The sequence below is a fragment of the Orcinus orca genome, chromosome 2 (assembly GCF_937001465.1).
Source record: "Orcinus orca chromosome 2, mOrcOrc1.1, whole genome shotgun sequence".
In the NCBI taxonomy this organism is placed as follows: Eukaryota; Metazoa; Chordata; class Mammalia; order Artiodactyla; family Delphinidae; genus Orcinus; species Orcinus orca.
The window spans coordinates 124,217,209-124,244,250 of NC_064560.1; the positions used below are offsets into that span (position 1 = coordinate 124,217,209).

Consider the following 27,042-nt stretch of genomic DNA (forward strand, 5'->3'; position numbering starts at 1 on the left):
AAGCCCGACGTCAAGGTGAGCAAGGGATAAGCGGAGCCCCTGATGTCTTAAGTGAATCAATCCACATGCCTCATCTCAGTGGCAGCTAAAAGGCAGCTGGTGAATCCCGCACCTTTTAATGTAAGAACTAAAATCATGGAGAGTGAGGAAGGGGTGGAGAGAAGTCCAGAGGAACCAAGTGAGAGGGAACGGTTTTGAGGGAGGAGAGAGGCTCCAGGAGCAGCCTCTTCGTGTAATTCCAGGGAAGCGCCGTGTGGTTCCTGCCTGCACAGCGGGCTCTCGAGTGGGGGCACTTTTCCCTTCAGGAACACTTGACAACTCTGGAGACATTTATCAGTAGGGCTGAGGTTGCGACGCTCTGCTGTAGGTCCCCCCGGCTTTGCCTGACTGACGCCCGTGTGCCTTGAGAAAGAATACTGAAGCCACCGCACCACCCTCCCTTGTCACCTTCCAGGGCGGGAATGATAGATGGTGGTGCTTGCTGTGGGCCTGCGGGGGGGCGGTCTCCGTGCTCTGTGAAGAGCCAGCGCCTCAGCTCGTTCTGTGACCAGAGCAGGCCCTGCCTTTGGTGGCCGGTGGGTTGCTCCCCTGAGCACTGCAGAAAGCTGCTGGCTTTGGTTACCCGAGGGAGGAAATGAAAGGGCGTGAGATCGTTCGGCCCCGAGTGGAGAGAGGAAGGGAGTGTCGAAGGTGGGAGCAGTGACAGTAGCTACGGTTAGGCACCGGGTCTCTGGGAATCTCTGAGCAGTGGGCAATCAGCAGCCCGTTAACTGCCCTCTTTCAGCTCAAGTTGGAGTGAGGGTGTTGATTGAAACACCCATGACTTAGCCCCCTGTGGGTTTATAATTCTGGGCAAACATCTGGATTTGTTTTGCTTTCCAGGTGGAGCCCAATACCAAGGTGTTTCCAGCGGTCTTCCTGCAGCCTACAAGCACCTCTTTGTTTCAGTTTGAACTTGGGAAGCTGAAGGTATTTATCTGTCCCCTCATCTAATGTCTGTGACATGAGGGGGCATGCTGACCATTAGGGGGAGAAGCTCAGGCCTGAGAAAACCGGGAATCTGTCACCTCTTGCTTCTCATATGCCTCCCAAACGTCTACACTTCCATGTGAAATTCATGCAACAGTAGATAGGTTCCCATTTTCCCCTTCTCCCACTTCTGTTGAGTACCGAAAGAATTAATGAATGTTCACCTAACCCATTATGTCAGGTCTTCATTGATGCTGGTGAAGCCCTCGTTGGTCCCTGGATGCGTTTGTCTCTTTTTAATGTATGCTCATCCTTTTGGTCAACATGGGCCAGGTGTATTGTCCAGCCACTGAGCATCTCTGTGTTGCACGTGTATTCTCCTCCCTGATGCCTTTCTGCCTTACCCCAGAACGCCATGCCCCTGTCGGCAGCCATATTTAAGAGTGAAGAGAAAAACCCCGTCCCGCAGTGCCCACCACGGCTGGACGTCCAAACCATCCAGCCCGTCCTCTGGAGCCGCATGCCCAGCAGCTTCCTGAAGGTGGAGACGGAGCGGGTGAGCGACCGCCATGGCTGGGTGGTGCAGTGCCTGGAGCCTCTACAGATGATGGCGCTCTACATCCCCGAGGAGAACAGGTAGTGGGGGGGCCCAAAGAGGAAGGGCCGGGCCCGGGAGGCAGGGAAGCAGTACCCAGCAAGCCCAGAAGGGAAGGAGGATCATCCTCATTGGCAAAGGGCCCAAGACGACTGCTGATGGCCCCGAAGCCTCGGTTTCTCTTCTTTCCCTTCCCCACTTTGATTATTCACTCAGAAACAGCACGATATTCACAGTGACGTGTCTGCCACGGGGCTTTCACTGTAGCTCCGAGTACCTGCGCTCAGGGATATTTCCATGCGCTTAATTACAAACCCTAGCGTGGCTCAGAAATTATATGTTATTGATGGCAAGAAGGGGAAGAATGAGGCATGCCTAGCTTGCTTAGAGAACCAAGAATCAGGCTCCTGGTCCTCACTCTTTAAGAGGTGCTCCTGGGGCTTCCCTGGTGGCTCAGTGGTTGAGAGTCCACCTGCCGATGCAGGGGACACGGCTTCGTGTCCCGGTCTGGGAGGCGTGGAGCGGCTGGGCCCGTGAGCCATGGCCGCTGAGCCTGCACGTCCGGAGCCTGTGCTCCACAACGGGAGAGGCCACAGCAGTGAGAGGCCCGTGTACCGAAAAAAATAAAAATTAAAATAAAAATTAAAAAAAAGAGGTGCTCCTGGATTATGACCTAGATTCAATTCCAGCGCTATCACTTTCTGGCTGCGTGGCCTTGAGTGAGTTACTCATGCACTCCAGGCCTCAGTCTTCTCATCAGTACAGTGAGATCAATGCCCACCCAAAGGATTGCTGAGAGAGAAAAATTCAATTGTGTCGGGAAAATCTAGTTCAGTTTCTGTCCATAGAAAAAAATTAAGTAAGTTTTATTTTTATGGATGTTATCACCCCTTGATCTCTTGGACTGAAAAGATAAAGCAATAGAGGATGGAGGTATTTGACACCGGCACAGCTCACATTTAAGTATTCCACTGGGTCATGGGCAGCAGAAGGGCAGGCTAGTGTAGGGAAGGAGCAGCAAAGACCAGGAGACCAGCCAAGTAAGCCAATTGCAAAGTGTCCTCAGGTTCTCAGTGAGAAGCAAGACAAAATGGAAAAATCTAAGCAGAGATCAGAGCCCCGGGCCCCCGCACACAAGGGAATAATACACAGCAAATAGATCTCTACAGTCAGGATGGAGAAAGTGAACCGGCTACCTGACTACGCCAACTCATCACAAGTTGGAAGGCGTTTCCTCTCTGGATAAGAGCGCGGGTGTGTTTGTTTTCAGGAAAAGGATAGCCCCATGGCTGATGGTAAACTGGAGATTCCATAGATGAGGCAGATGGTAAATTGATGGGAGGGCTTTAGCTACGTCTTCTGAGGGGCTCTTACATCAGGAAACAGAGGATCCCCTTGAGCCTACAAATAAGCGGACCGAGTCACCTGTCATGTACCTGAATGTTTTCAGTTCTGAGTTGGGTTTTTCCCTAACAGTGGGGACTTTGATATTTGGTAAGCTAGTGGCTTTTAAGTCTCACAGACTTTTGAGACCCTCATAGTTAGAAATGGTGGGACGAATGATAACCCGTGAGAGACTCCTCCAGGTTCTACCCGCTCTGCCTTCCTTGGCTCGGGTGAGATGCGTGGGGATTCCGAGGGTCAGCGCTCTGCTGAATTCTGGCAGTTTTCTCCCCCTGGAGTGGTTGATTGCTTGTCTCCTCCTCAGGTGTGTGGACATCCTGGAGCTCTGCGAGAAGGAGGACCTCATGTGGTTCCATTACCACACGCTGAGACTCTACAGCGCCTTGTGCGCCCTGGGAAACAGCCGGGTGGCTTACGCCCTGTGCAGCCACGTGGACCTCTCCCAGCTCTTCTACGCCATTGACAACAAGTACCTCCCTGGCTTCCTGCGCTCTGGCTTCTATGACCTTCTCATCAGCATCCACCTGGCCAGCGCTAAGGAGAGGAAGCTGATGATGAAGAATGAGTACATCATCCCCATCACCAGCAGCACCAGGAAAATCCGCCTGTACCCGGATGAGTCCAAGAGGCATGGGCTCCCTGGGGTGGGCCCGAGAACGTGCCTCAAGCCAGGGTTCAGGTTCTCCCCCGCCTGCTTCGTCATGACCAGCGAGGAACACCAGAAGCAGAGCCCCGAGATTCCCTTGGAGCTTCTCAAGACGAAGGCGCTGAGCATGCTGACGGAGGCAGTGCGGTGCAGTGGGGCTCACATCCGGGACCCCGTTGGGGGGTCCGTGGAGTTCCAGTTCGTGCCTGTGCTGAAACTCATCGGAACCCTGCTGGTCATGGGGGTGTTTGACGATGACGATGTTCGGCAGATCCTCCTTGTCATCGACCCCTCCGTGTTTGGGGAGCACAGTGGGGACACACAGGACGGAGCAGAGAAGGAGGAGGTGACCCAGGTGGAGGAGAAGGCTGTGGAGGCTGGGGAAAAGGCCAGCAAGGAGGCTCCCGTCAAAGGCTTGTTGCAGACCCGATTACCGGAGTCCGTCAAGCTGCAGGTAACTCGGGGCAACCAGCATCCTGCCCTTGGAAAGAGCTGGGGAGGGTGACAGTGCAGCCTGGTGGTGATGCCAGGACTGTGGGCATTGGCTTGAACGTGGAGTGTAGCAGAGATGCTCAGGGAGAGCGCCCACTGGTCCTGCTTGTTTCTGAGCTGGAAGGTACTCCCTAAGTCTCCCCAAACCAAAACGAAAATACCAGCCCTCGTCAATAAAGCGTGTGCTTTAGAACTGTTTTTCTGGTCCCAGCGATGGATTTTCCCTGGTCTTCTCTCCTACCCTTTGGGACTAAAGCGCTCATCTGTGACATCTTGTCTGGAGACGGGGAGGAGCCTTTGGCCGTGGAGTTGACCAGAGGAACTGGCTTGTAGAATGACCACACTCATCAGCTGCTCTCATTTGTTGCCGTGCTCCAATCACAAGCCGGACGTGAACCTGTTACACTGGCACTCAGAGAAAGTACCATCTGCGCTGGGCGTCCTGCTCACTGAGAGCTGCCCCCTCGGACAGCTTAGTCTTACCAGACGTAAGCTAGCATCAGTGATGCACTGAAGAGGGTGGTGACTTTTGTCTTCTCAGCACTGAGAAGAGAGAAATGAAAACAAATAGAGGAGAAATTAACACAACACTGTAAATCAACTATACTTCAGTAAATTTTCTAGAAAGTAAAAAAAGAGAAAAGAAAAGAAATAGAGGAGAGCAGTTGATCTTAGTGGAGTGACCCTGGTTCAGGCATCCCTGGATTTCACTTCCTGTGCCTCAGCCACTTACTAGCTAAATAAATTTGCCAAGTCAGTAGCCCATCAGTCTTGGCTTTATGATTTGTAAAATGTGGATGATGATATAGTAAAACATAATATTAAAATGTGTTGTTAAAAAATATAATTTGAAACATTTTACCATAAAATATATTATAAAAAATAATCTGGGCTTCCCTGGTGGCGCAGTGGTTGAGAGTCTGCCTGCCGATGCAGGGGACGCGGGTTCGTGCCCTGGTCCGGGAGGATCCCACATGCCGCGGAGCGGCTGGGCCCGTGAGTCATGGCCACTGAGCCTGCGCCTCCGGAGCCTGTGCTCCACAACGGAAGAGGCCACAACAGTGAGAGGCCCGTGTACCGCAAAAAAAAAAAAAAAAAAAAAAAAAAAAAATCTGCAGTCGAAGCTCTCTTATCCAATATGATGGGATTGGTAGGTGGCCATTTCATTAAAACATTGAATATAGAGGAGAAGTACAACAAATTTTACATATGTACCTTAAATATTTTATTAAAACATAGAAATGTGCTATTCTGATGGAGGGCCAAGACCTCTTCTTTTTTTTTTTTTTAATAATTGATTAATTTTTTTTAAAAAAGGCATTACCTCAAGACAAATGTAAATGAAAACAAAAATTACCAAAACCTATGGGATGCAGCAAAAATAGAAGAGGGAAGTACATTGCAATAAGTGTTTACATTAAAAAAAGGAGAAAGATCTCAAATAATCTAACTTTTTACCTCAAGGAGCTAGAAAAAGAACAAACCAAGCCCAAATTTAGCAGAAGGAAGGAAATAAATATTAGAGCAGAAATAAATGAGATAAAGCAGAAAAACAATAGGAAAATGTCAAAACTAAGAGTTGGCTTATTTTATTGTAACTTTTCTTAACTCTAAAATTAAGAAAATAAGTATGCCTGCAGTAGCCAGTTTAATTGAAGCAGGTATCTATATGCACATGATTTGGGGCAAGACCTCTTCTTTAATGTGAGTCCCTGACTGGCACATAGAGTCCCCTCTTTTCCGTGGATGACACCTGTCATGCAGTATCTATGATTACAAGTTTGGGGTCTTTAAGGCAGGTTGCAGACTTAGAGGTAATTGAAAGCAACCTGAGTGCAAAATGCTTCTAGATTTTTATGATTTTCCCCAACTTTTTATAGTTGTCTAACTCACACTCAATTTTAGCATTTTTTTAAAAAAGAAAACTCACCTTTCACAGATGTTCCCTAGTCATTCAACTTAGTTTTCCTATTTCATTCACCCACATGACTTTACATGTTGTAATTATAATCACAAGTAGGACGAGCATAAGCTCTGGGTCCCAGTTTACCTGGCTGGAGCAGAGGTGGGCAGATGTGCAGAGACTGTCCTGCTAGGTGAAAGCACCCCACCACCAGGGGCTTGTCTGTGCCCAGACACAGTGGAGAGTGTTCTTGCTCTGGGCACGCAGGCTCAGCGGCCATGGCTCACGGGCCCAGCCGCTCCGTGGCATGTGGGATCCTCCCGGACCGGGGCACGAACCCGTGTCCCCTGCATCGGCAGGCGGACTCTCAACCACTGCGCCACCAGGGAAGCCCTGGAGAGTGTTCTTTAGTCACGTGTGATGGGTTAAGTGGAGGTGGGTAAATAGAACTTCTGCTTTAGTAAAAATATGAGGAACACACATAAAGTATGGCAAGTGCCTGGCACAGTGTCTGGCACGTAGCTAGTGCTCAGTAAGGTAGGGCTGTTTTTTTCTTATTAGTATAAATTCTAATGGCGATAAGATTAGTTATATCAATCAATCATAGAAAAACAGTGCTGAAAAACAAAAACAATGAAACATGGGGAGGGAAGCAGAAGTCTCGCTTTCCCATCATCCAGCACCAGAAGATGTCAGGAAGGAGACCCAGTGCTCATATGTACCATTCAGTGGTGGTTTCCGTACTGAGCTTAGAGCCCTGGGAAAACGCTCTCCTACATGCTGTTCTCTGTCTCCACAGGCAGACACGCTCTGTGTTTAATAAGCTCATTTTCCTGTTGTTCTCCTGGCTCAGCAGTAAAGAGCTGGGCTCTGGGTTCAAGTACTAATCCAGAGTCATCCAGTAATGGCCAACTTGGATTCCAGTAATAGCTCTATGCTTACTGTGTGACACTGGGCAATTTCCTTAAATCGCTTAAGTCTCAGTGTTACTATCTGTAGAATGGGGATGATAGCCGCTTCACCAATGTACATGAAGTATTATTATATTCATGTGTGTGTACACTTTTGCAGATGTGTGAGCTCCTCAGCTATCTCTGTGACTGTGAGCTGCAACACCGGGTGGAGGCCATCGTGGCCTTTGGCGACATTTATGTCTCCAAGCTCCAGGCGAATCAGAAGTTCCGCTACAACGAACTCATGCAGGCCCTGAACATGTCTGCGGCCCTGACTGCTCGGAAGACCAGGGAGTTCCGCTCACCCCCGCAGGAGCAGGTGAGAAGCCCCTTCTGAGCCTCCATCCCATTCCTAGGGAAGAGCTTGAACCCGACAAAGCAGGGTACGCAAAGCCTTCCTGGGAGGTTGAAAGACCCCGGCCAGCACCAGGAGACAGGCTAGTCCTGTGCTGAGACAACTGGGAAGCCTCGGCCAGCTGTCTTGGGTGGAAAGATAACCTTCCAAAACCACACACAGAGCCAGGCTTCCTCCTTTCCATCGCTCGCTCATGCCACCACTCCTGTCTCTGTTAGGATCCAGCTTCTACCCCTTAGAAGCATTTCTGTCCAGTCCTTCCAGAAGTCAGAACTCTACTCTCCAGCAGAGATCAACAGAATGTGGTCCACATTTCCTGACTCGTGAGGGCGGGTGCACAGTCTTCCCTGACCGAGACCCTCTGGAATCCCCCCACCCCAGCCCCAGGAAGCCTGGAGGGCATGACATGGATGAGGGAGTCCTCTCCTGGGATGTGCTGTCTCCATTCTTTGCGCTACCCCACCTCGTAGTCAGCCTCATCCAGGTTGAAAGGCTGCTTTGAAAAGAATGAAAATCCTGGTGAGAAACTTGCAGATGAGGGAGGGACAGCTTATAAAATAATGGTCTCCACTCGTCGCCGCTGCTCGGCCGCTCACGTATATCCTGCAGGCCATTTGTCACAGCTCCCTTAGTTTCAAAAGACAAGATAGATCTTCCAGTGAAGAAATTCATTTTCTGTCGTCGAAACCAAATCTTTGGATCTTATATATAGTTAATAAGCAGCCTATCCATAAATTGTTGTCAATATAATTACCACCATTTTGTAACAATGGCGAGACCACCACAGCATGGTCCAGTTACGTTCCTAAAACCCAGTTTATAGGCTATAGATACTTATATTGGCTTAAAAATGAACCACCTATCTTGGCTTTTTAAGATTCCTTTGAATGATACTGGCCTTGATACAGAGCAGATAGAGCTTCACATCTCTTTGCTAGAGGCAAAATGCGAAGGCCCTGTGGATTGGTGAGAGCAGGTACTTTGCACTGTGGTGAGGAAAATGCAGTGAGTGTGAATTATTCTTGAAGGCTTTACAGATGTTGTCAGGCTGCTTTTAGACTGGCAACAGGTGCGAACATTCCCTATTTCCCTGGGCAGAGGCTGACTTGTATTTGTGAAAAGTGGGAAGGTGGATGAAGTGGTGATTAAAACACTGCTGTTGGCTTCAGAGCCCCGCTCCCATTCCGGCTCCACCATCACTCACCAGGTAGTCTTGGGCGCATTACTTCTCTTTGTCTCTCAGTTTCCTCAGGCTGCAAAATGTGGATAATGTTTGTGAGAAACCTATGAGATAATTCATTTAGATCGCTTAGCAGGTAATCTGTCAGGTAGTAAACATTCTGTAAGTACTACAAGCTCTCATTAGTTTTAGTGTCAGAGGTATTTGCATTTGCCTCATGCCATGTACTATGACCTTCTGTCAGTGAGCCAGTGACTAGAGTTTCTGCATGTTTTCTGACATCTCCTCAAGCCAGCCGGGACTTGGTTGTCCATCTGACACCATCATCCCCATAGACACAGCTCATGATCCTGGATCCTAGAAGGGCCCTGCTGCCTCCACCCTCTTCTAGCCCCATTCTGCCTCCTTATCTTCTCTTCTGTCATCTTTGGGACCTACCATCACTTCCTTCTTTAGCCTTCTAGACAGTCCTCTGAACAACCATTTCAGACCCATTTCAGAAGTCTGTATCTCAAGAACTTGAGCAGACCTCAGAATCCCTGGAAGGATGAATAAAACACAGATTGCTGGTCCCACCTCCAGGGTTTCTAATTCAGTAGGTCTAAGGTAAGTCCTGAGAATTTGCATGTTTAGCGAGTTTCCAGGGTATGCTGATGCTGCTGGTCTAGAAATGAAATAAAAGCAGGGACCCTGTTACCAAATTCAGCTGTCCCATCTGCCACCCCTCCCAGAGTATTCATTTCTAGAAGGAACCTACCCATAGAACTTTCTGAGTAATTAAGAATTTAATATTGATAAAGGATAAGGAGGGTTTCAATTTCAGGGCAGAGGAATGCAAAATCACTTGGAATATAGGATACATAGGAATTAGAATTAAAACAGTGATATGATTACCTCATTCTTCTGTAACCTGTGAGGATAAAATAGAGGTTTTCAGCCCTATATCCATACACTATTCAGAGAGATGAAACACACATACTTGGGGGATGTAACTAAGTACAAAAGTAGGTAAAGCGAAGATTAGTCCCGTGATTGTTGGCAAATTAGCCAAGCACAGCTTGCAAGCCTTTCACTTTGAAAAGGACTTTCATTAAAGGGGATGACCTGGCAGAAAATTCAGTTCACTCCCCTTTTGGTTACGCCCTGAGGGCTGATGGACCACTTGCTTCCTAAGTGTTCCAACAAAAGAAAGATCATTCAGTAAGAAATTAACTTTCAGATCCTTGAAATCAGACCTTCAGATCTGATTTTTATTTAATAAACAACCCATCCAATATATGTTGCTGATATAATTACCATAATTTAACATTGTGGAATAACCACAAAAATCACTTTTCCAATCTGTTTTATCAACATTATTTTATTACAAACAATACCTCTACCTTCTGCCAGAAACTTGTTTGCAGTAGAAGCTTTGAAAAAGTATCTTCCTAACAATATTAAATAAGGTTCATGGTTTAATAAATGAGACTGTAAATTTTTTTCACCTAGATATCCTAAACAAAAGTAGAAAATACCCCTTTGCCTGGTGTTTGGGCTACTCTGCCTGACACAGCAAAATGGACAAGATTACCTCTAGCTATTACTTCAGTGCCTCGAGATATTCACTAACCTGGGGTCATGGGTCTGTTGAAGAATTTAGACATCCAGAAATCTTAGTGACAGCTTTATTTTCACCAACTTTTCATTAATTTCTAAGAGCATTTCTTTCAGTTATTGATATAGGCGGCAAAGCAAGTACCTAACCTTGTCACCCACAGAAACTACATATTTTTTCGTATCATATTACAGAGTTCTAATATCTTGAAATATCATTTGCATTCATCACTACTTCAAGATCACAGTGCATGTGAGATCTGCTGCTAGATCTTTTTGTATATATGTTACTGTATCACAAATTTGTTTTTTATCATCTTGATAACTAGATTGCAGTATAATTGTTTCTCTTTGTAATCCTCTCTGTTTTGTTTTAGGTATTTAAAATATTAATCTGAGAAAAAATCCATGGGTTTCACTAGACTGTCAGAGTGGTCCATGGCACAGAAACAGTTAAGCATCTCTGACACAAAACTATAGAGGAAAAGATGACAGGCTGGCTGCAAAACATAAAACCTACATGTCAAAAAAAATTCTGTAAACAAAATTAAAAGCTCACTAAAAACTGGGAAAAGTATTTGGAGTATATATTACCAAGAGTTAATAAACTGCAGATGTGCAAAGCACTCACCGATTAATTTTTAAAAAGATAATCACACAACAGAAAAATGGAGGAAGAACATGGATGGAAAATATATAAACTGTGAGATAAAAACAGTCCTTCTGTGTGGAAAAGCAAACTTCAACCTCACCAATTAAAGGCAAATTAAAGGAACAGAGGGCTTCCCTGGTGATGCAGTGGTTAAGAATCCGCCTGCAAAATCAGGGGACATGGATTCGAGCCCTGGTCAAGGAAGATCCACATGCCGCGGAGCAACAAAGCCCCTGCACCACAATGAATGAGCCTGCACTCTAGAGCCCACAAGCCACAACTACTGATGCTACGCTCCACAACTACTGAAGCCCGCGCACCCAAGAGCCCGTGCTCTACAACAAGAGAAGCCACTGCAATGAGAGGCCCGCACACTGCAACAAAGAGTAGCCCCAGCTCACTGCAGCTAGAGAAAGCCTGCGCACAGCAATTAAGACCCAACATAGCCAAAAATAAATAAATAAAATTAATTAATTAAAAAGATTAGGACTGTTTTAAAAAAATGAAAAATAAAAGGAACAGAGATGTGACATTTTTCACCCATTAAATTGGAAACTATTTGAAAATATGTTAACTCTCACTACCATAATGGAGATGGCAAAGTAATACACACTCTTGTATAAATTTGGTATTAATGCAAATTGTTGTGAGCTTTCTGGAGAGCAGTCTGGCAATTAATATCAAAAGCCATTAAAATGGCAGCTCCAGCTGGAATTACTGGGTGGTGCATGCCGACGTGACTGCGCTGGTAGTGAGAGGTGCTTGGGTCATGCAGAGGCCTGTGGACTTTGCAATGGTCCCACAGAGACTTTGACGTAAGAAGCGGCCATGCAGCTGGGAGGGTCTTGGTGCTCCGGCCGGGTGTCAGGCCTGAGCTGCCAAGGTGGGAGAGCTGAGTCCAGGACATTGGACGACCAGAGACCTCCGTGCCCCATGTAATATTAATCAGCGAGAGCTCTCCCAAAGAGCTCCATCTCAATGCTAAGACCCAGCTCCACCCACCGGGCAGCAAGCTTCAGTGCTGAATGCTCTATGCCAAACAACTAGCAAGACAGGAACACAACCCCACCCATTAGCAGAGAGGCTGCCTAAAGTTATACTAAGATCACAGACACCCCAAAACACACCACCAGACGTGACTCTGCCTACCAGAGGGACAAGATCCAGCCCCACCCACCAGAACACAGGCACCAGTCCCCCCCTTCCAGGAAGCCTACACAAACAACTAAACCAACCTCACCAACTGGGGCAGACACCAGAAATAAGAGGAGCTACAAACCTGCAGGCTGGGAAAAGGAGACCCCAAACACAGTAAGTTAAACAAAATGAGAAGACAGAGGAATATGCAGCAGGTGAAGGAGGAAGGTTTTTACCCACCAGACCAAACAAATGAAGAGGAAATAGACAGTCTACCTGAAAAAGAATTCAGAGTAATGATAGTAAAGATGATCCAAAATCTCAGAAATAAAATGAAAAAAATTCAAGAAACGTTTAACAAGGACCTAGAAGAACTAAAGAGCAAACAAACGATGAATAACACAATAAGTGAAGTTAAAAATACTCTAGAAGGAATCAACAGCAGAATAACTGAGGCAGAAGAACAGATAAGTGACCTGGAAGATAGAATAGTGGAAATAACTGCTGCAGAGCAGAATAAAGATAAAAGAATGAAAAGAATTGAGGACAATCTCAGAGACCTCTGGGATAACATTAAATGTACCAATATTCTAATTCTAGGGGTCCCAGAAGAAGAAGAGAAAAATAAAGGGTCTGAGAAAATATTTGAAGAGACTGCAGTTGAAAACGTCCCTAACATGGGAAAGGAAATAGTCACCCAAGTCCAGGAAGCGCAGAGAGTCCCATACAGTATAAATCCAAGGAGAAACATGCCAGGACACATATTAATCAAACTATCAAAAACTAAATACAAAGAAAAAATGCTAAAAGCAGCCAGGGAAAGCAACAAATAACAGACAAGAGAATCCCTGTAAGGTTAACAGCTGACCTTTCAGCAGAAACTCTGCAAGCCAAAAGGGAGTGGCAGGACATATTTAAAGTGATGAAAGGAAAAAACCTACAACCAAGATTACTCTAACCAGCAAGGATCTCATTCAGATTTAATGGAGAAATTAAAACCTTTACAGACAAGCAAAAGCTAAGAGAATTCAGCACCACCAAACCAGCTTTACAACAAATGCTAAAGGAACTTCTCTAGGCAAGAAACACAAGAGAAGGAAAAGACCTACAAAAACAAATAAAAAACAATTAAGAAAATGGGAATAGGAACATACATATTGATAATTACCTTAAATGTGAATGGATTAAATGCTCCAACCAAAACACACAGACCGGCTGAATGGTTGCAAAAATAAGACCCGTATATATGCTGTCTACAGGAGACCCACTTCAGACCTAGGGACACATACAGCCTGAAAGTGAAGGGATGGAAAATGATATTCCATGCAAGTGGAAAACAAAAGAAAGCTGGAATAGCAATACTCATATCAGATAAAATAGACATGAAAATAAAGACTGTTACAAGAGATAAGGAAGGACACTACATAATGATCAAGGGATCAATCCAAGAAGAAGATATAACAATTATAAATGCTTATGTACCCAACATAGGAGCACCTCAATACATAAGGCAAATGCTAACAACCATGAAAAGGGAGATCAACAGTAATACAATAATAGAAGGGGACTTTAACACCCCACTTACACCAATGGACAGATCATCCAAACAGGAAATAAATAAGGAAACACAAGTTTTAAATGACACAACAGACCAGATAGATTTAATTGATATTTATAGATCATTCTACTCAAAAGTGACAGAATACACTTTCTTCTCAAGTGCACATGGAACATTCTCCAGGATAGATCATATCTTGGGTCACAGATCAAGCCTAGGTAAATTTAAGAAACTGAAATCATATCAAGTATCTTATCTGACCACAGTGCTATGAGACTAGATGTCAATTACAGGAAAAGAAAACTGTAAGAAATACAAACACATGGAGGCTAAACAATATGCTACTAAGTAACCAAGAGATCACTGAAGAAATAAAAAAAATACCTAGCAACAATGACAATGAAAACACAATGATCCAAAACCTATGGGGTGCCGCAAAAGCAGTTCTAAGAGGGAAGTTTATAGTAATATGATCCTACCTCAAGAAAGAAGAAAAATCTCAATAAGCAACCTAAACTTACACCTAAAGCAATTAGAGAAAGAAGAAGAACAACAACAAACAAAAAAAAAAAACCAAAAATAGAAGAAGGAAAGAAATCATAAAGATCAGATCAAAAATAAATGAAAAAGAAATGGAGGAAACAATAACAAAGATCAACAAAACTAAAAGCTGGTTCATTGAGAAGATAAACAAAATTGATAAACCATTAGCCAGACTCATCAAGAAAAAAAGGGAGAAGACTCAAATCAACAGAATTAGAAATGAAAAAGGAGAAGTGACACTGCAGAAATACAAAGGATCATGAGACATTACTACAAGCAACTATATGCCAATAAAATGGATAACTGGGAAGAAATAGACAAATTCTTTGAAAAGTACAATCTTCCAAGATGGAACCATGAAGAGATAGAAAATATGAACAAACCAATCACAAGTAATGAAATTGAAACTGTGATTAAAAATCTTCCAACTAACAAAAGCCAAGGACCAGGAGCCTTCACAGGTGAATTCTATCAAATATTTAGTGAAGAGCTAACACCTATCCTTCTCAAACTCTTCCAAAATATAGCAGAGGGAGGAACACTCCCAAACTCATTCTACGAGACCACCATCACCCTGATACCAAAACTAGACAAAGATGTCACAAAAAAAAACTACATGCCAATACACTGATGAACATAGATGCAAAAATCCTCAACAAAATACTAGCAAACAGAATCCAACAGCACATTAAAAGGATCATACACCATGATCAAATGAGGTTTATCCCAGGAATACAAGGATTCTTCAGTATATGCAAATCAATCAATGTGATACACCATATTAACAAATGGAAGGATAAAAACCACATGATAATCTCAGTATATGCAGAAAAAGCTTTTGACAAAATTCAAAACGCATTTATGATAAAAACCCTCCAGAAAGTGGGCATAGAGGGAACCTACCTCAACATAATAAAAGCCATATATGACAAACACAGCCAACAGCATTATCAATAGTGAAAAACTGAAAGCATTTCCTCTAAGATCAGGAACAAGACAAGGGTGCCCACTCTCACCACTGTTATTCAACATAGTTTTCAAAGTTTTAGCCACGGCAGTCAGAGAAGAAAAAGAAATGAAAGGAATCCAAATTGGAAAAGAAGTAAAACTGTCACTGTTTGCAGATGACATGATACAATACATAGCGAATCCTAAAAATGCTACCAGAATACTACTAGAGCTAATCAATGAATTTGGTAAAGTAGCAGGATACAAAATTAATGCACAGAAATCTCTTGCATTCCTATACACTAGCAATGAAAGAACAGAAAGAAAAATTAAGGAAACACTCCCATTTACCATTGCAACAAAAAGAATAAAATACCTACAAATAATCCTACCTGAGGAGACAAAAGACCTGTATTCAGAAAACTATAAGATACTGATGAAACAAATCTAAGATGATACAAACAGATGGAGACATATACCATGATCTTGGATTGGAAGAATCAACATTGAGAAAATCACTGTAGTACCCAAAGCAATCTACAGATTCAGTGCAATCCCTATCAAACTACCTATGGCATCTTTCACGGAACTAGAACAAAAAATATTACAATTTGTATAGAAACACAAAAGACCCCAAATAGCCAAAGCAATCTTGAGAAAGAAAAACGGAGCTGGAAGAATCAGTCTCCCTGACTTCAGACTATACTACAAAGTTACGGTAATCAAGACAGTATGGTACTGGCACAGAAGTAGAAATATAGATCAATGGAACAGGATAGAAAGCCCAGAGACAAAACCACACACATATGGTCACGTTATCTTTGACAAAGGAGGCAAGAATATACAATGGAGAAAAGACAGCCTCTTCAATCAGTGGTGCTTGGAAAACTGGACAGCTACATGTAAAAGAATGAAATTAGAACACTTCCTAACACCATACACAAAAATAAACTCAAAATGGATTAAAGACCTAAATGTAAGGCCAGACACTATAAAACTCTTAGAGGAAAACATAGGCAGAACACTCTTTGACATAAATCAGCAAGATCCTTTTTGACCCACCTCCTAGAGTAATGGAAATAAAATCAAAAATAAATGAATGGGACCTAATGAAACTTAAAAGCTTTTGCACAGTGAAGGAAACCATAAGCAAGACAAAAAGACAACCCTCAGAATGGGAGAAAGTATTTGCAAAAGAAGCAACTGACAAAGGATTAATCTCCAAACTATACAAGCAGCTCTTGCAGCTCAATATCAAAAAAAAACCCAGTCCAAAAATAGGTGGAAGACCTAAACAGACATTTCTCCAAAGAAGATATACAGATTGCCAACAAACACATGAAAGAATGCTCAGCATCACTAATCATTAGAGAAATGCAAGTCAAAACTACAGTGAGGTATCACCTCACACCAGCCAGAATGGCCATCATCAAAAAATCTACAAACGATAAATGCTGGAGAGGGTGTGGAGAAAAGCGAACCCTCTTGCACTGTTAGTGGGAATGTAAATTGATACAGCCACTATGGAGAACAGTATGGAGGTTCCTTAAAAAACTAAAAAAAGAACTACCATATGACCTAGCAATCCCACTCCTGGGCATATATCATGAGAAAGCCATAATTCTAAAGAGACATGTACCACAATGTTCATTGTAGCACTATTTACAATAGCCAGGACATGGAAGCAAGTGCCCATCGACAGATGAATGGGTAAAGAAGATGTGGCACATATATACACTGGGATATTACTCAGCCATAAAAAGAAATGAAATTGAGTTATTTGTAGTGAGGTAGATGGACCTAGAGTCTGTCATACAGAGTGAAGTAAGTCAGAAAGAGAAAAACAAATACCGTATGCTAACACATATGTATGGTATCTGTAAAAGAAAAATGGTTCTGATGAACCTAGGGGCAGGACAGGAATAAAGACGCAGACGTAGAGAACGGACTTGAGGACACTGGTGGCAGGGGGACGGGGATGCTGGGACGAAGTGAGAGAGTGGCATGGACTAATATATACTAGCAAATATAAAATAGATAGCTAGTGGGAAGCAGCCACATAACACAGGGAGATCAGCTTGGTGCTTTGTGACCACCTAGAGGGGTGGGATAGGGAGAGTTGGAGGAAGGCTCAAGAGGGAGGGGATATGGGGATATATGTATACATATAGCTGATTCACTTTGTTATTGAGCAGAAACTAACACAACATTGTAAGGTAATTACACTGCAATAAAGATGTAAAAAAAAAATCATAAGGGAAAAAAAAGCCATTAAAATGTTCAAACCTTTTGGTCCAGGCATTTCGCTTCTCTGAGTTTATCCTAAGAAAACGATCAGAGAAATTCAAACCAACTTTATTTTACGAGGATAAAAAAAATGAAAACAACTTAAATATTTCATAGCAGATCATTAATTTTACATGCATTTTATATAAACTGCTGTTCATCCTTATGATGAAATGTAATGCACCTGTTAAAGACCAGGTTAAGAAAAATTTTAAATTCTCGAGATAAATTAAGTGGAAAATTTGAGTTTCAAAAAAGTTGATTTAGAGTGTGATCTCAATCTGCATACATGAAGATATTAACTAAAAACAGTGGCTGTCTTTGAGTGGGGAGATTGCAGTAAATTTTCTTCTTTAGGTAATCTCCAAGTTTTGTGTAATTAATAAATTACCTTTATAATCAGAAAAAAGTGAAAGCTCTTTTATTTTTTTTTTAGCATCTCATAGTTTATGGCTTTATTTCATTAGTGTAGTTTTTCCGTCTTTGTATTCTCATGACTCATCTCTCCAAAGATCATTTAAAATGCGCTGGATGCATGACTTTTTTCTCAGAATCATGCATTCTTTCTTAAAGACAGGAATTAGAGCCATAGTCACCAAAATAATTACTCTAAAGAAGGAGAGGAGAGACAGTGTCTTGGTGATGCAAAGCAATATTGCTGGAATTTTTTCTTTTTCTTTTTTTATTTGTAGTGGGGTTTTTTCCCAGTTATTGAGATCTGGTTAACGTATAACACTGTATAGTTTAAGGTATACAACATAATCATTTGATATATGTATATATTGTGAAATGATCACCACAGTAAGCTTAGTTAACATCTATCACCTCACATGGTTATGAATTTCTTTTTCTTATGATGAGAACTTTTAAGATCTACTCTCTTAGCAATTTTCAAGTATAGTATTGTTAACTACTGTCACTATGCTATACATTACATCCCCAGAACTTATTCATCTTATAACTGGAAGTTTGTACCCTTTTTAAAAATTTTTATGTTTTATTTTTTATTGAAGTATAGTTGATTTACAATGTTTCAGATGTGCAGCAGAGTGATTCAGTTATAGAAAGCTACTTTTAAATGTTGGCCATCTTTACCAAAAAACTAAAATAATAATAATCGAGTTAAAAAAAATTTGCAGAGAAATATTAGGTGTCTGACTAAGATTGGATCTGAGTTCTTTGGACAGACATTGAGAACCAACTAGCCATTCTTCTTTGTCCCTCAAAGATCAACATGCTTCTTAACTTTCAACTGGGGGAGAACTGCCCGTGCCCAGAAGAGATCCGGGAGGAGATGTATGACTTCCACGAGGACCTTCTCATTCACTGCGGTGAGCTTCCGAGATAAAAGCTTTATGAAAGACAAGTCTGTTCATGATTCCTTTGTTAGAAGCTCGGGGGGTTGCGAAGTTAGTTTTCTATTTTAAACTACAATACTAATTGTCCAAGAAATGATTCTCTCCAAAACTGTTTGGGTCAGAGAAGATACAGGACATCATCCTGGCATAATACGTAACTGAAACTACTACCTAGAAGAAATTTTGCTGAGATCTAAGAGAGAACTGGGTCTCTAAAGAAGGAAAGAAAAGAACTGATCTTTATATAAACCTCAGCCAATTTACCTCAAGTTAGAGAGTTGGGACTGTGCTCCCAGCTGAGCCAAGATTCTGATCCCCTTTGCATTTTAGCTTCTGCGATGATGTAAGTATGGCCATGTCTGCCCTTAAGGATTCGAAACCAGCCATCCCTGCTTAGATACATATCTGCTCGTTTTAAAGTGGCTCTCAGCAGTTGTGCTGCTTGTACATGGGTGGATTGAGTACTATGTGGATAAGAGATGACTTTTTCATTTGAAGTAACTCATGGTTAACTCTTTCTTTGTGGACACTCTAGAGCCCATTTTGGGTATGGGTTAGAAAAAGTTAAGTCTTGGGATTGAAATTACTTAATGTTCTTGTATACAAGAAATCATCTTTTTAAAAAACTTGCCAAAAGACATGATGTAGATAAATACTTATGGGAGGCTGCCTATAGTATCCTTAGAAAGTTCCAAAGGGTGGAAAGCAGTGTTCCTATGTTCTTTCCATCATCTGGTGGCTTCATGTACTGTTTGAGGTTATCACTCTGTTATGTGACTTGCTTAGGGGTTCCCCTGGAGGAAGAGGAAGTGGAAGAGGAAGACGCCTCCTGGACTGGAAAATTCCGTGCCTTGGTGTATAAAATCAAAGGCTCTTCCAAGCCAGAGAAGGAGCGGCCGACAGAGGAGGAGGAGAGATGCCCTAGTAAGTTCCAGAGCCTTTCAATCACACTGCCCCCAACCTGGAGCTCTTCTAAGACTTAATTAAGATCACGGACTTTCTAAGCAAATACTGTGGGATAGAGAAGGGATGCTTAGCTAGCTTCAAGGAAGCGTTCTGTTATGATTTGTAGAACTTATTGCTATGTGTTTGGGACTATGCTTTTCTTCTGACTTAAGGAACTTCCTTTGAGTCGTCTTTTAGGGATGGATTGCTTGGTGGGTCTGCTCTTGTCTGTCTACTTTTAAATGCCTGTAAACAGAGTTCTGTTCTTTCTTTTATGTGTTCATAATCTTCCTCTTCTAAACCACTGTTGTTTCTGTCACTTTTTTTTTGTGGTTCCTTAGCGTTGAAAATTGCCCCAGCAAGGAAATAACGTAATAATAATAAGGCAGAAGTAAAGGGAATAGATTGTGGGGTTTGGAGGGGGGGTTGGGTTTTGGCTACAATTTTCCTAATATAACATCCCAGAGGAATTGGACCTTCTGTTTTTCAACATTCACGAACCTTGTTCAAATCATTTTTCTAATCCTTATAGTACAGATGACTCCTACCATTTCGACCCATGTTGAAACAAGATCATAATTTGTTCTGCAAGGCAGTTGACTGTCCATTGCCATTAACATTTCAAGAGGAAGATTGTCTGCATATTATAATCAGTCTGCTCCACCGTACCAAATTCTGCAAATATTTCAGTGTCTAAAGAAGAAGGAATTTCCCAGGTTTAATATAGTTGCCTTTTATCTTATTCCCTGTTCCTATCCATCTTAGAACATGCTTTCAAACTATAGACTAGAGCAATGGACTGATAAGATGTGCTCAGTTTGTTTGAAAACACTGCTTTGGGGTTCATACATCTTATTGCCCTTTCGATTGACCTTCCATCTTTGTCAGACTATCTCTGAAGGGAAAGAATCCTCCGCACTTATCAGCAGAAGTGTAGAAGCCTCTGGAAGCAGTTGCACTGGCAACCCTTGGTCGGTCCTATTTGTCACCATGGTGTGTGTGGGGGGGGGTCTTTGGTGAGGACAGGCCAGCATGATTCAAAGGTCCAAAAGAGTGAGTTTAGACTCCCTTTGTGGTACTGCCAAAGCAGAACTAAAAATAGGCTGAGCTGACCCATATTCCCTGTGGAGAGTCAGTTTTGAAAGTGGTTGCTTCTTTCTAAAACAATATGTCACAGCCAGGGGGTCCTCCAAGGTGACCGCTTCATGTTAGGTAAATGGAGTCACTTAGATTAAGTCACCTAGCTCTGTGAAGTCTCCCTAACTCTAAGAATGGTGTCCAAGCTCTAAGGACTGCAATCTTTAGCATTGCTACCCCGGGCCTCAGGCAGAAAGATTATGTTCTGTCCTGAAAGGATGTGCAAACCTGAAAGGCTACCCCAGCATGAGACACCATGGAGCGCCCCATGCTGCTTCCATTCCACAAGCAGAATTCTGAGAGGTTCAAGCTTTGTGTCATAAGTCTTTCCTGCAGTCCCAGAAGTAGAAATAGAAGGTGGCCAAGCATGTCTGGTTGGCAGGATACAGGTTCCCTGCCAGATGTTCCAGGGACATAAAGCTCCTCACTCAGGGCTGACATTTTTTTTTTTTTTACATCTTTATTGGAGTATAATTGCTTTACAATGCTGTGTTAGTTTCTGCTTTATAACAAAGTGAATCAGTTATACATATACATATTTTCCCATATCTCTTCCCTCTTGCGTCTCCCTCCCTCCCACCCTCCCTATCCCACCCCTCCAGGTGGTCACAAAGCACCGAGCTGATCTCCCTGTGCTATGCAGCTGCTTCCCACTAGCTATCTACCTTACGTTTGGTAGTGTATATATGTCCATGCCTCTCTCTCGCTTTGTCACAGCTCACCCTTCCCCCTCCCCATATCCTCAAGACCATTCTCTAGTAGGTCTGTGTCTTTATTCCTGTCTAAACCCTAGGTGCTTCATGACATTTTTTTCTTCTTAGATTCCATATATATGTGTTAGCATACGGTATTTGTCTTTCTCTTTCTCACTTACTTCACTCTGTATGACAGACTCTGGGTCTATCCACCTCATTACAGATAGCTCAATGTCGTTTCTTTTTATGGCTGAGTAATATTCCATTGTATATATGTGCCACATCTTCTTTATCCATTCGTCCAATGATGGAAACTTAGGTTGTTTCCATCTCCGGGCTATTGTAAATAGAGCTGCAATGAACATTTTGGTACATGACTCTTTTTGAATTATGGTTTTCTTAGGGTATATGCCCAGTAGTGGGATTTCAGGGTCATAGTGTAGTTCTATTTGTAGTTTTTTAAGGAACCTCCATACTGTTCTCCACAGTGGCTGTATCAATTTACGTCCCCACCAACAGTGCAAGAGGGCTCCCTTTTCTCCACACCCTCTCCAGCATTTATTGTTTCTAGATTTTTTGATGATGGCCATTCTGACTTGTGTGAGATGATATCTCATTGTAGTTTTGATTTGCATTTCTCTAATGATTAATGAAGTTGAGCATTCTTTCATGTGTTTGTTGGCAGTCTGTATATCTTCTTTGGAGAAATGTCTGTTTAGGTCTTCTGCCCATTTTTGGATTGGGCTGTTTGTTTTTTTGTTATTGAGTTGCATGAGCTGCTTATATATTTTGCAGATTAATCCTTTGTCAGTTGCTTCATTTGCAAATATTTTCTCCCATTCTGAGGGTTGTCTTTGGGTCTTATTTATGGTTTCCTTTGCTGTGCAAAAGCTTTTAAGTTTCATTAGGTCCCATTTGTTTATTTTTGTTTTTATTTCCATTTCTCTAGGAGGTGGGTCAAAAAGGATTTGCTGTGATTTATGTCATAGAGTGTTCTGCCTATGTTTTCCTCTAAGAGTTTGGTAGTTTCTGGCCTTACATTTAGTTCTTTAATCCGTTTTGAGTTTATTTTTGTGTATGGTGTTAGGGAGTGATCTAATCTCATACTTTTACATGTAGCTGTCCAGTTTTCCCAGCACCACTTATTGAAGAGGCTTGTCCTTTCTCCACTGTATATTCCTGCCTCCTTTATCAAAGATAAGGTGACCATATGTGCGTGGATTTATCTCTGGGCTTTCTATCCTATTCCATTGATCTATCTTTCTGTTTTTGTGTCAGTACCATACTGTCTTGATTACTGTAGCTTTGTAGTATAGTCTGAAGTCAGGGAGCCTGATTCCTCCAGCTCCGTTTTTTGTTCTCAAGATTGCTTTGGCTATTCGGGGTCTTTTGTGTTTCCATACAAATTGTGAAATTTTTTGTTCTAGTTCTGTGAAAAATGCCAGTGGTGGTTTGATAGAGATTGCATTGAATCTGTAGATTGCTTTGGGTAGTAGAGTCATTTTCACAATGTTGAGTCTTCCAATCCAGGAACATGGTATATCTCTCCATCTATTTGTATCATCTTTAATTTCTTTCATCAGTGTCTTATAATTTTCTGCATACAGGTTTTTTGTCTCCTTAGGTAGGTTTATTCCTAGATATTTTATTCTTTTTGTTGCAATGGTAAATGGGAGTGTTTTCTTGATTTCACTTTCAGATTTTTCATGATTAGTGTATAGGAATGCCAGAGATTTCTGTGCATTAATTTTGTATCCTGCTACTTTACCAAATTCATTGATTAGCTCTAGTAGTTTTCTGGTAGCATCTTTAGGATTCTCTATGTGTAGTATCATGTCATCTGCAAACAGTGACAGCTTTACTTCTTCTTTTCTGATTTGAGTTCCTTTTATTTCCTTTTCTTCTCTGATTGCTGTGGCTAAAACTTCCAAAACTCTGTTGAATAAGAGTGGTTAGAGTGGGCAACCTTGTCTTGTTCCTGATCTTAGTGGAAATGCTTTCAGTTTTTCACCATTGAGGACGATGTTGGCTGTGGGTTTGTCATATATGGCCTTCATTATGTTGAGGAAAGTTCCCTCTATGCCTACTTTCTGGAGGGTTTTTATCATAAATGGGTGTTGAATTTTGTCGAAAGCTTTCTCTGCATCTATTGAGATGATCATATGGTTTTTCTCCTTCAATTTGTTAATATGGTGTATCACGTTGATTGATTTGTGTATATTGAAGAATCCTTGCATTCCTGGAATAAACCCCACTTGATCCTTTTAATGTGCTGTTGGATTCTGTTTGCTAGTATTTTGTTGAGGATTTTTGCATCTGTGTTCATCAGTGATATTGGCCTGTAGTTTTCTTTCTTTGTGACATCCTTGTCTGGTTTTGGTATCAGGGTGATGGTGGCCTCGTAGAATGAGTTTGGGAGTGTTCCTCCCTCTGCTATATTTTGGAAGAGTTTGAGGAGGATAGGTGTTAGCTCTTCTCTAAATGTTTGATAGAATTCGCCTGGGAAGCCATCTGGTCCTGGGCTTTTGTTAGTTGGAAGATTTTTAATCACAGTTTCAATTTCAGTGCTTGTGATTGGTCTGTTCATATTTTCTATTTCTTCCTGATTCAGTCTTGGCAGGTTGTGCATTTCTAAGAATTTGTCCATTTCTTCCAGGTTGTCCATTTTATTGGCATAGTGTTGCTTGTAGTAATCTCTCATGATCTTTTGTATTTCTGCAGTGTCAGTTGTTACTTCTCCTTCTTCATTTCTAATTCTATTGATTTGAGTCTTCTCCCTTTTTTTCTTGATGAGTCTGGCTAATGGTTTATCAATTTTGTTTATCTTCTCAAAGAACCAGCTTTTAGTTTTATTGATCTTTGCTATCGTTTCCTTCATTTCTTTTTCATTTATTTCTGATCTGATTTTTATGACTTCTTTCCTTCTGCTAACTTTGGGGTTCTTTTGTTCTTCTTTCTCTAATTGCTTTAGGTGCAAGGTTAGGTTGTTTATTTGAGATGTTTCCTGTTTCTTAAGGTAGCATTGTATTGCTATACACTTCCCTCTTAGAACTTCTTTTGCTGCATCCCATAGATTTTTGGTCATCGTGTCTCCATTGTCTTTTGTTTCTAGGTATTTTTTTATTTCCTCTTTGATTTCTTCATTGATCACATCGTTATTAAGTAGTGTATTGTTTAGCCTTCATGTGTTTGTATTTCTTACAGATCTTTCCCTGTAATTGATATCTAGTCTTATAGCGTTGTGGTCGGAAAAGATACTTGATACAATTTCAATTTTCTAAAATTTACCAAGGCTTGATTTGTGACCCAAGATATGATCTATCCTGGAGAATGTTCCATGAGCACTTGAGAAAAATGTGTATTCTGTTGTTTTGGGATGGAATGTCCTATAAATATCAGTTAAGTCCATCTTGTTTAATGTATCATTTAAAGCTTGTGTTTCCTTATTTATTTTCATTTTGGATGATCTGTCCATTGGTGAAAGTTGGGTGTTAAAGTCCCCTACTATGAATGTGTTACTGTCGATTTCTCTTTTTATGGCTCTTAGTATTTGCCTTATGTATTGAGGTGCTCCTATGTTGGGTGCATAAATATTTACAATTGTTATATATTCTTCTTGGATCAATCCCTTGATCATTATGTAGTGTCCTTCTTTGTCTCTTCTAATAGTCTTTATTTTAAAGTCTATTTTGTCTGATATGAGAATTGCTACTCCAGCTTTCTTTTGGTTTCCATTTGCATGGAATATCTTTTTCCATCCCCTTACTTTCAGTCTGTATGTGTCTCTAGGTCTGAAGTGGGTCTCTTGTAGACAGCAAATATATGGGTCTTGTTTTTGTATCCATTCAGCCAGTCTGTGTCTTTTGGTGGGAGCATTTAGTCCATTTACATTTAAGGTAATTATCGATATGTATGTTCCTATTCCCATTTTCTTAATTGTTTTGGGTTCATTATTGTAGGTCTTTTCCTTCTCTTATGTTTCTTGCCTAGAGAAGTTCCTTTAGCAGTTGTTGTAAAGCTGGTTTGGTGGTGCTGAACTCTCTCAGCTTTTGCTTGTCTGTAAAGGTTTTAATTTCTCCATCAAATCTGAATGAGATCCTTGCTGGGTAGAGTAATCTTGGTTGCAGTTTTTTCTCCTTCATCAGTTTAAATATGTCCTGCCAGTCCCTTCTGGCTTGCAGAGTTTCTGCTGAAAGATCAGCTGTTAACCTTACAGGGATTCCCTTGTGTGTTATTTGTTGTTTTTCCCTTGCTGCTTTTAATATGTTTTCTTTGTATTTAATGTTTGACAGTTTGATTAATATGTGCCTTGGTGTGTTTCTCCTTCGATTTATCCTGTATGGGACTCTCTGTGCTTCCTGGACTTGATTAACTATTTCCTTTCCCATATTAGGGAAGTTTTCAACTATAATCTCTTCAAATATTTTCTCAGACCCTTTGTTTTTCTCTTCTTCTTCTGGGACCCCTATAATTTGAATGTTGTTGCATTTAATGTTGTCCTGCACATCTCTGAGACTATCCTCAATTCTTTTCATTCTTTTTCCTTTATTCTGCTCTGCGGTAGTTACTTCCACTATTTTATCTTCCAGGTCACTTATCTGTTCTTCTGCCTCAGTTATTCTGCTCTTGATTCCTTATAGAGAAATTTTAATTTCATTTTTTGTGTTGTTCATCATTGTTTGTTTGCTCTGTAGTTCTTCTAGGTCCTTGTTACATGTTTCTTGTATTTTCTCCATTCTATCTCCAAGATTTTGGATCATCTTTACCATCATTATTCTGAATTCTTTTTCAGGTAGACTGCCTATTTCCTCTTCATTTGTTAGGTCTGGTGGGTTTTTATCTTGCTCCTTCATCTGCTGTGTGTTTTTCTGTCTTCTCATTTTGCTTATCTTACTGTGTTTGGGGTCTCCTTTTTGCAGGCTGCAGGTTCGTAGTTCCTGTTGTTTTTGGTGTCTGTCTCCAGTGGCTAAGATTGGTTCAGTGGGTTGTGTAGGCTTCCTGGTGGAGGGGACTAGTGCCGGTGTTCTGGTGGATGAGGTTGGATCTTGTCTTTCTGGTGGGCAGGTCCATGTCTGGTGGTGTGTTTTGGGGTGTCTGTGGACTTATTATGGTTTTAGGCAGCCTGTCTGCTAATGGGTGGGGTTGTGTTCCTGTCTTGCTAGTTGTTTAGCATAGGATGTCCAGCACTGTAGCTTTCTGGTCATTGAGTGAAGCTGGGTGCTGGTGTTGAGATGGAGATCTCTGGGAGATTTTCACCGTTTGATATATTATGTGGAGCTGGGAGGTCTCTTGTGGACCAGTGTCCTGAAGTTGGCTCTCCCACCTCAGAGGCACAGCACTGACTCCTGGCTGCAGCACGAAGAGCCTTTCATCCACACGGCTTAGAATAAAAGGGAGAAAAAGTAGAAAGAAAGAATTAGTAGAAGTAGAAAGAAAGGAGGGAGGGAGGGAGGGAGGAAGGAAGGAAGGAGGGAATGAAGGAAAAAAAGAAATACAGAAGATAAAGTTAAATAAAATAAAGTGAGATAAAATATAATAAAGTTATTAAAATAAAAAAATAATTAAGAAAAGAAAGATTTTTTAAAAAATGGACAGATAGAACCCTAGGACAAATGGTGGAAGCAAAGCTATACAGTCAAAATCTCAAACAGAAACATACACATACATGCTCACAAAAAGAGGAAAAGGGG

General features: G+C 41.8%; 1 protein-coding gene across 2 annotated transcripts in view; it reads left to right on the top strand.

Annotated features, from left to right (window-relative positions):
- RYR3 (ryanodine receptor 3) overlaps positions 1-27,042 on the top strand; it is a 555,614-nt gene that overhangs the window by 365,521 nt on the left and 163,051 nt on the right. For both annotated transcript variants that reach the window (XM_049705467.1, XM_049705468.1), the window contains exons 33-38: positions 883-969; positions 1,379-1,605; positions 3,273-4,068; positions 7,081-7,281; positions 18,446-18,548; positions 19,362-19,499. In XM_049705467.1, the coding sequence (XP_049561424.1) occupies positions 883-969; positions 1,379-1,605; positions 3,273-4,068; positions 7,081-7,281; positions 18,446-18,548; positions 19,362-19,499 (1,552 nt within the window). The remainder of the gene's footprint in view (positions 1-882; positions 970-1,378; positions 1,606-3,272; positions 4,069-7,080; positions 7,282-18,445; positions 18,549-19,361; positions 19,500-27,042) is intronic.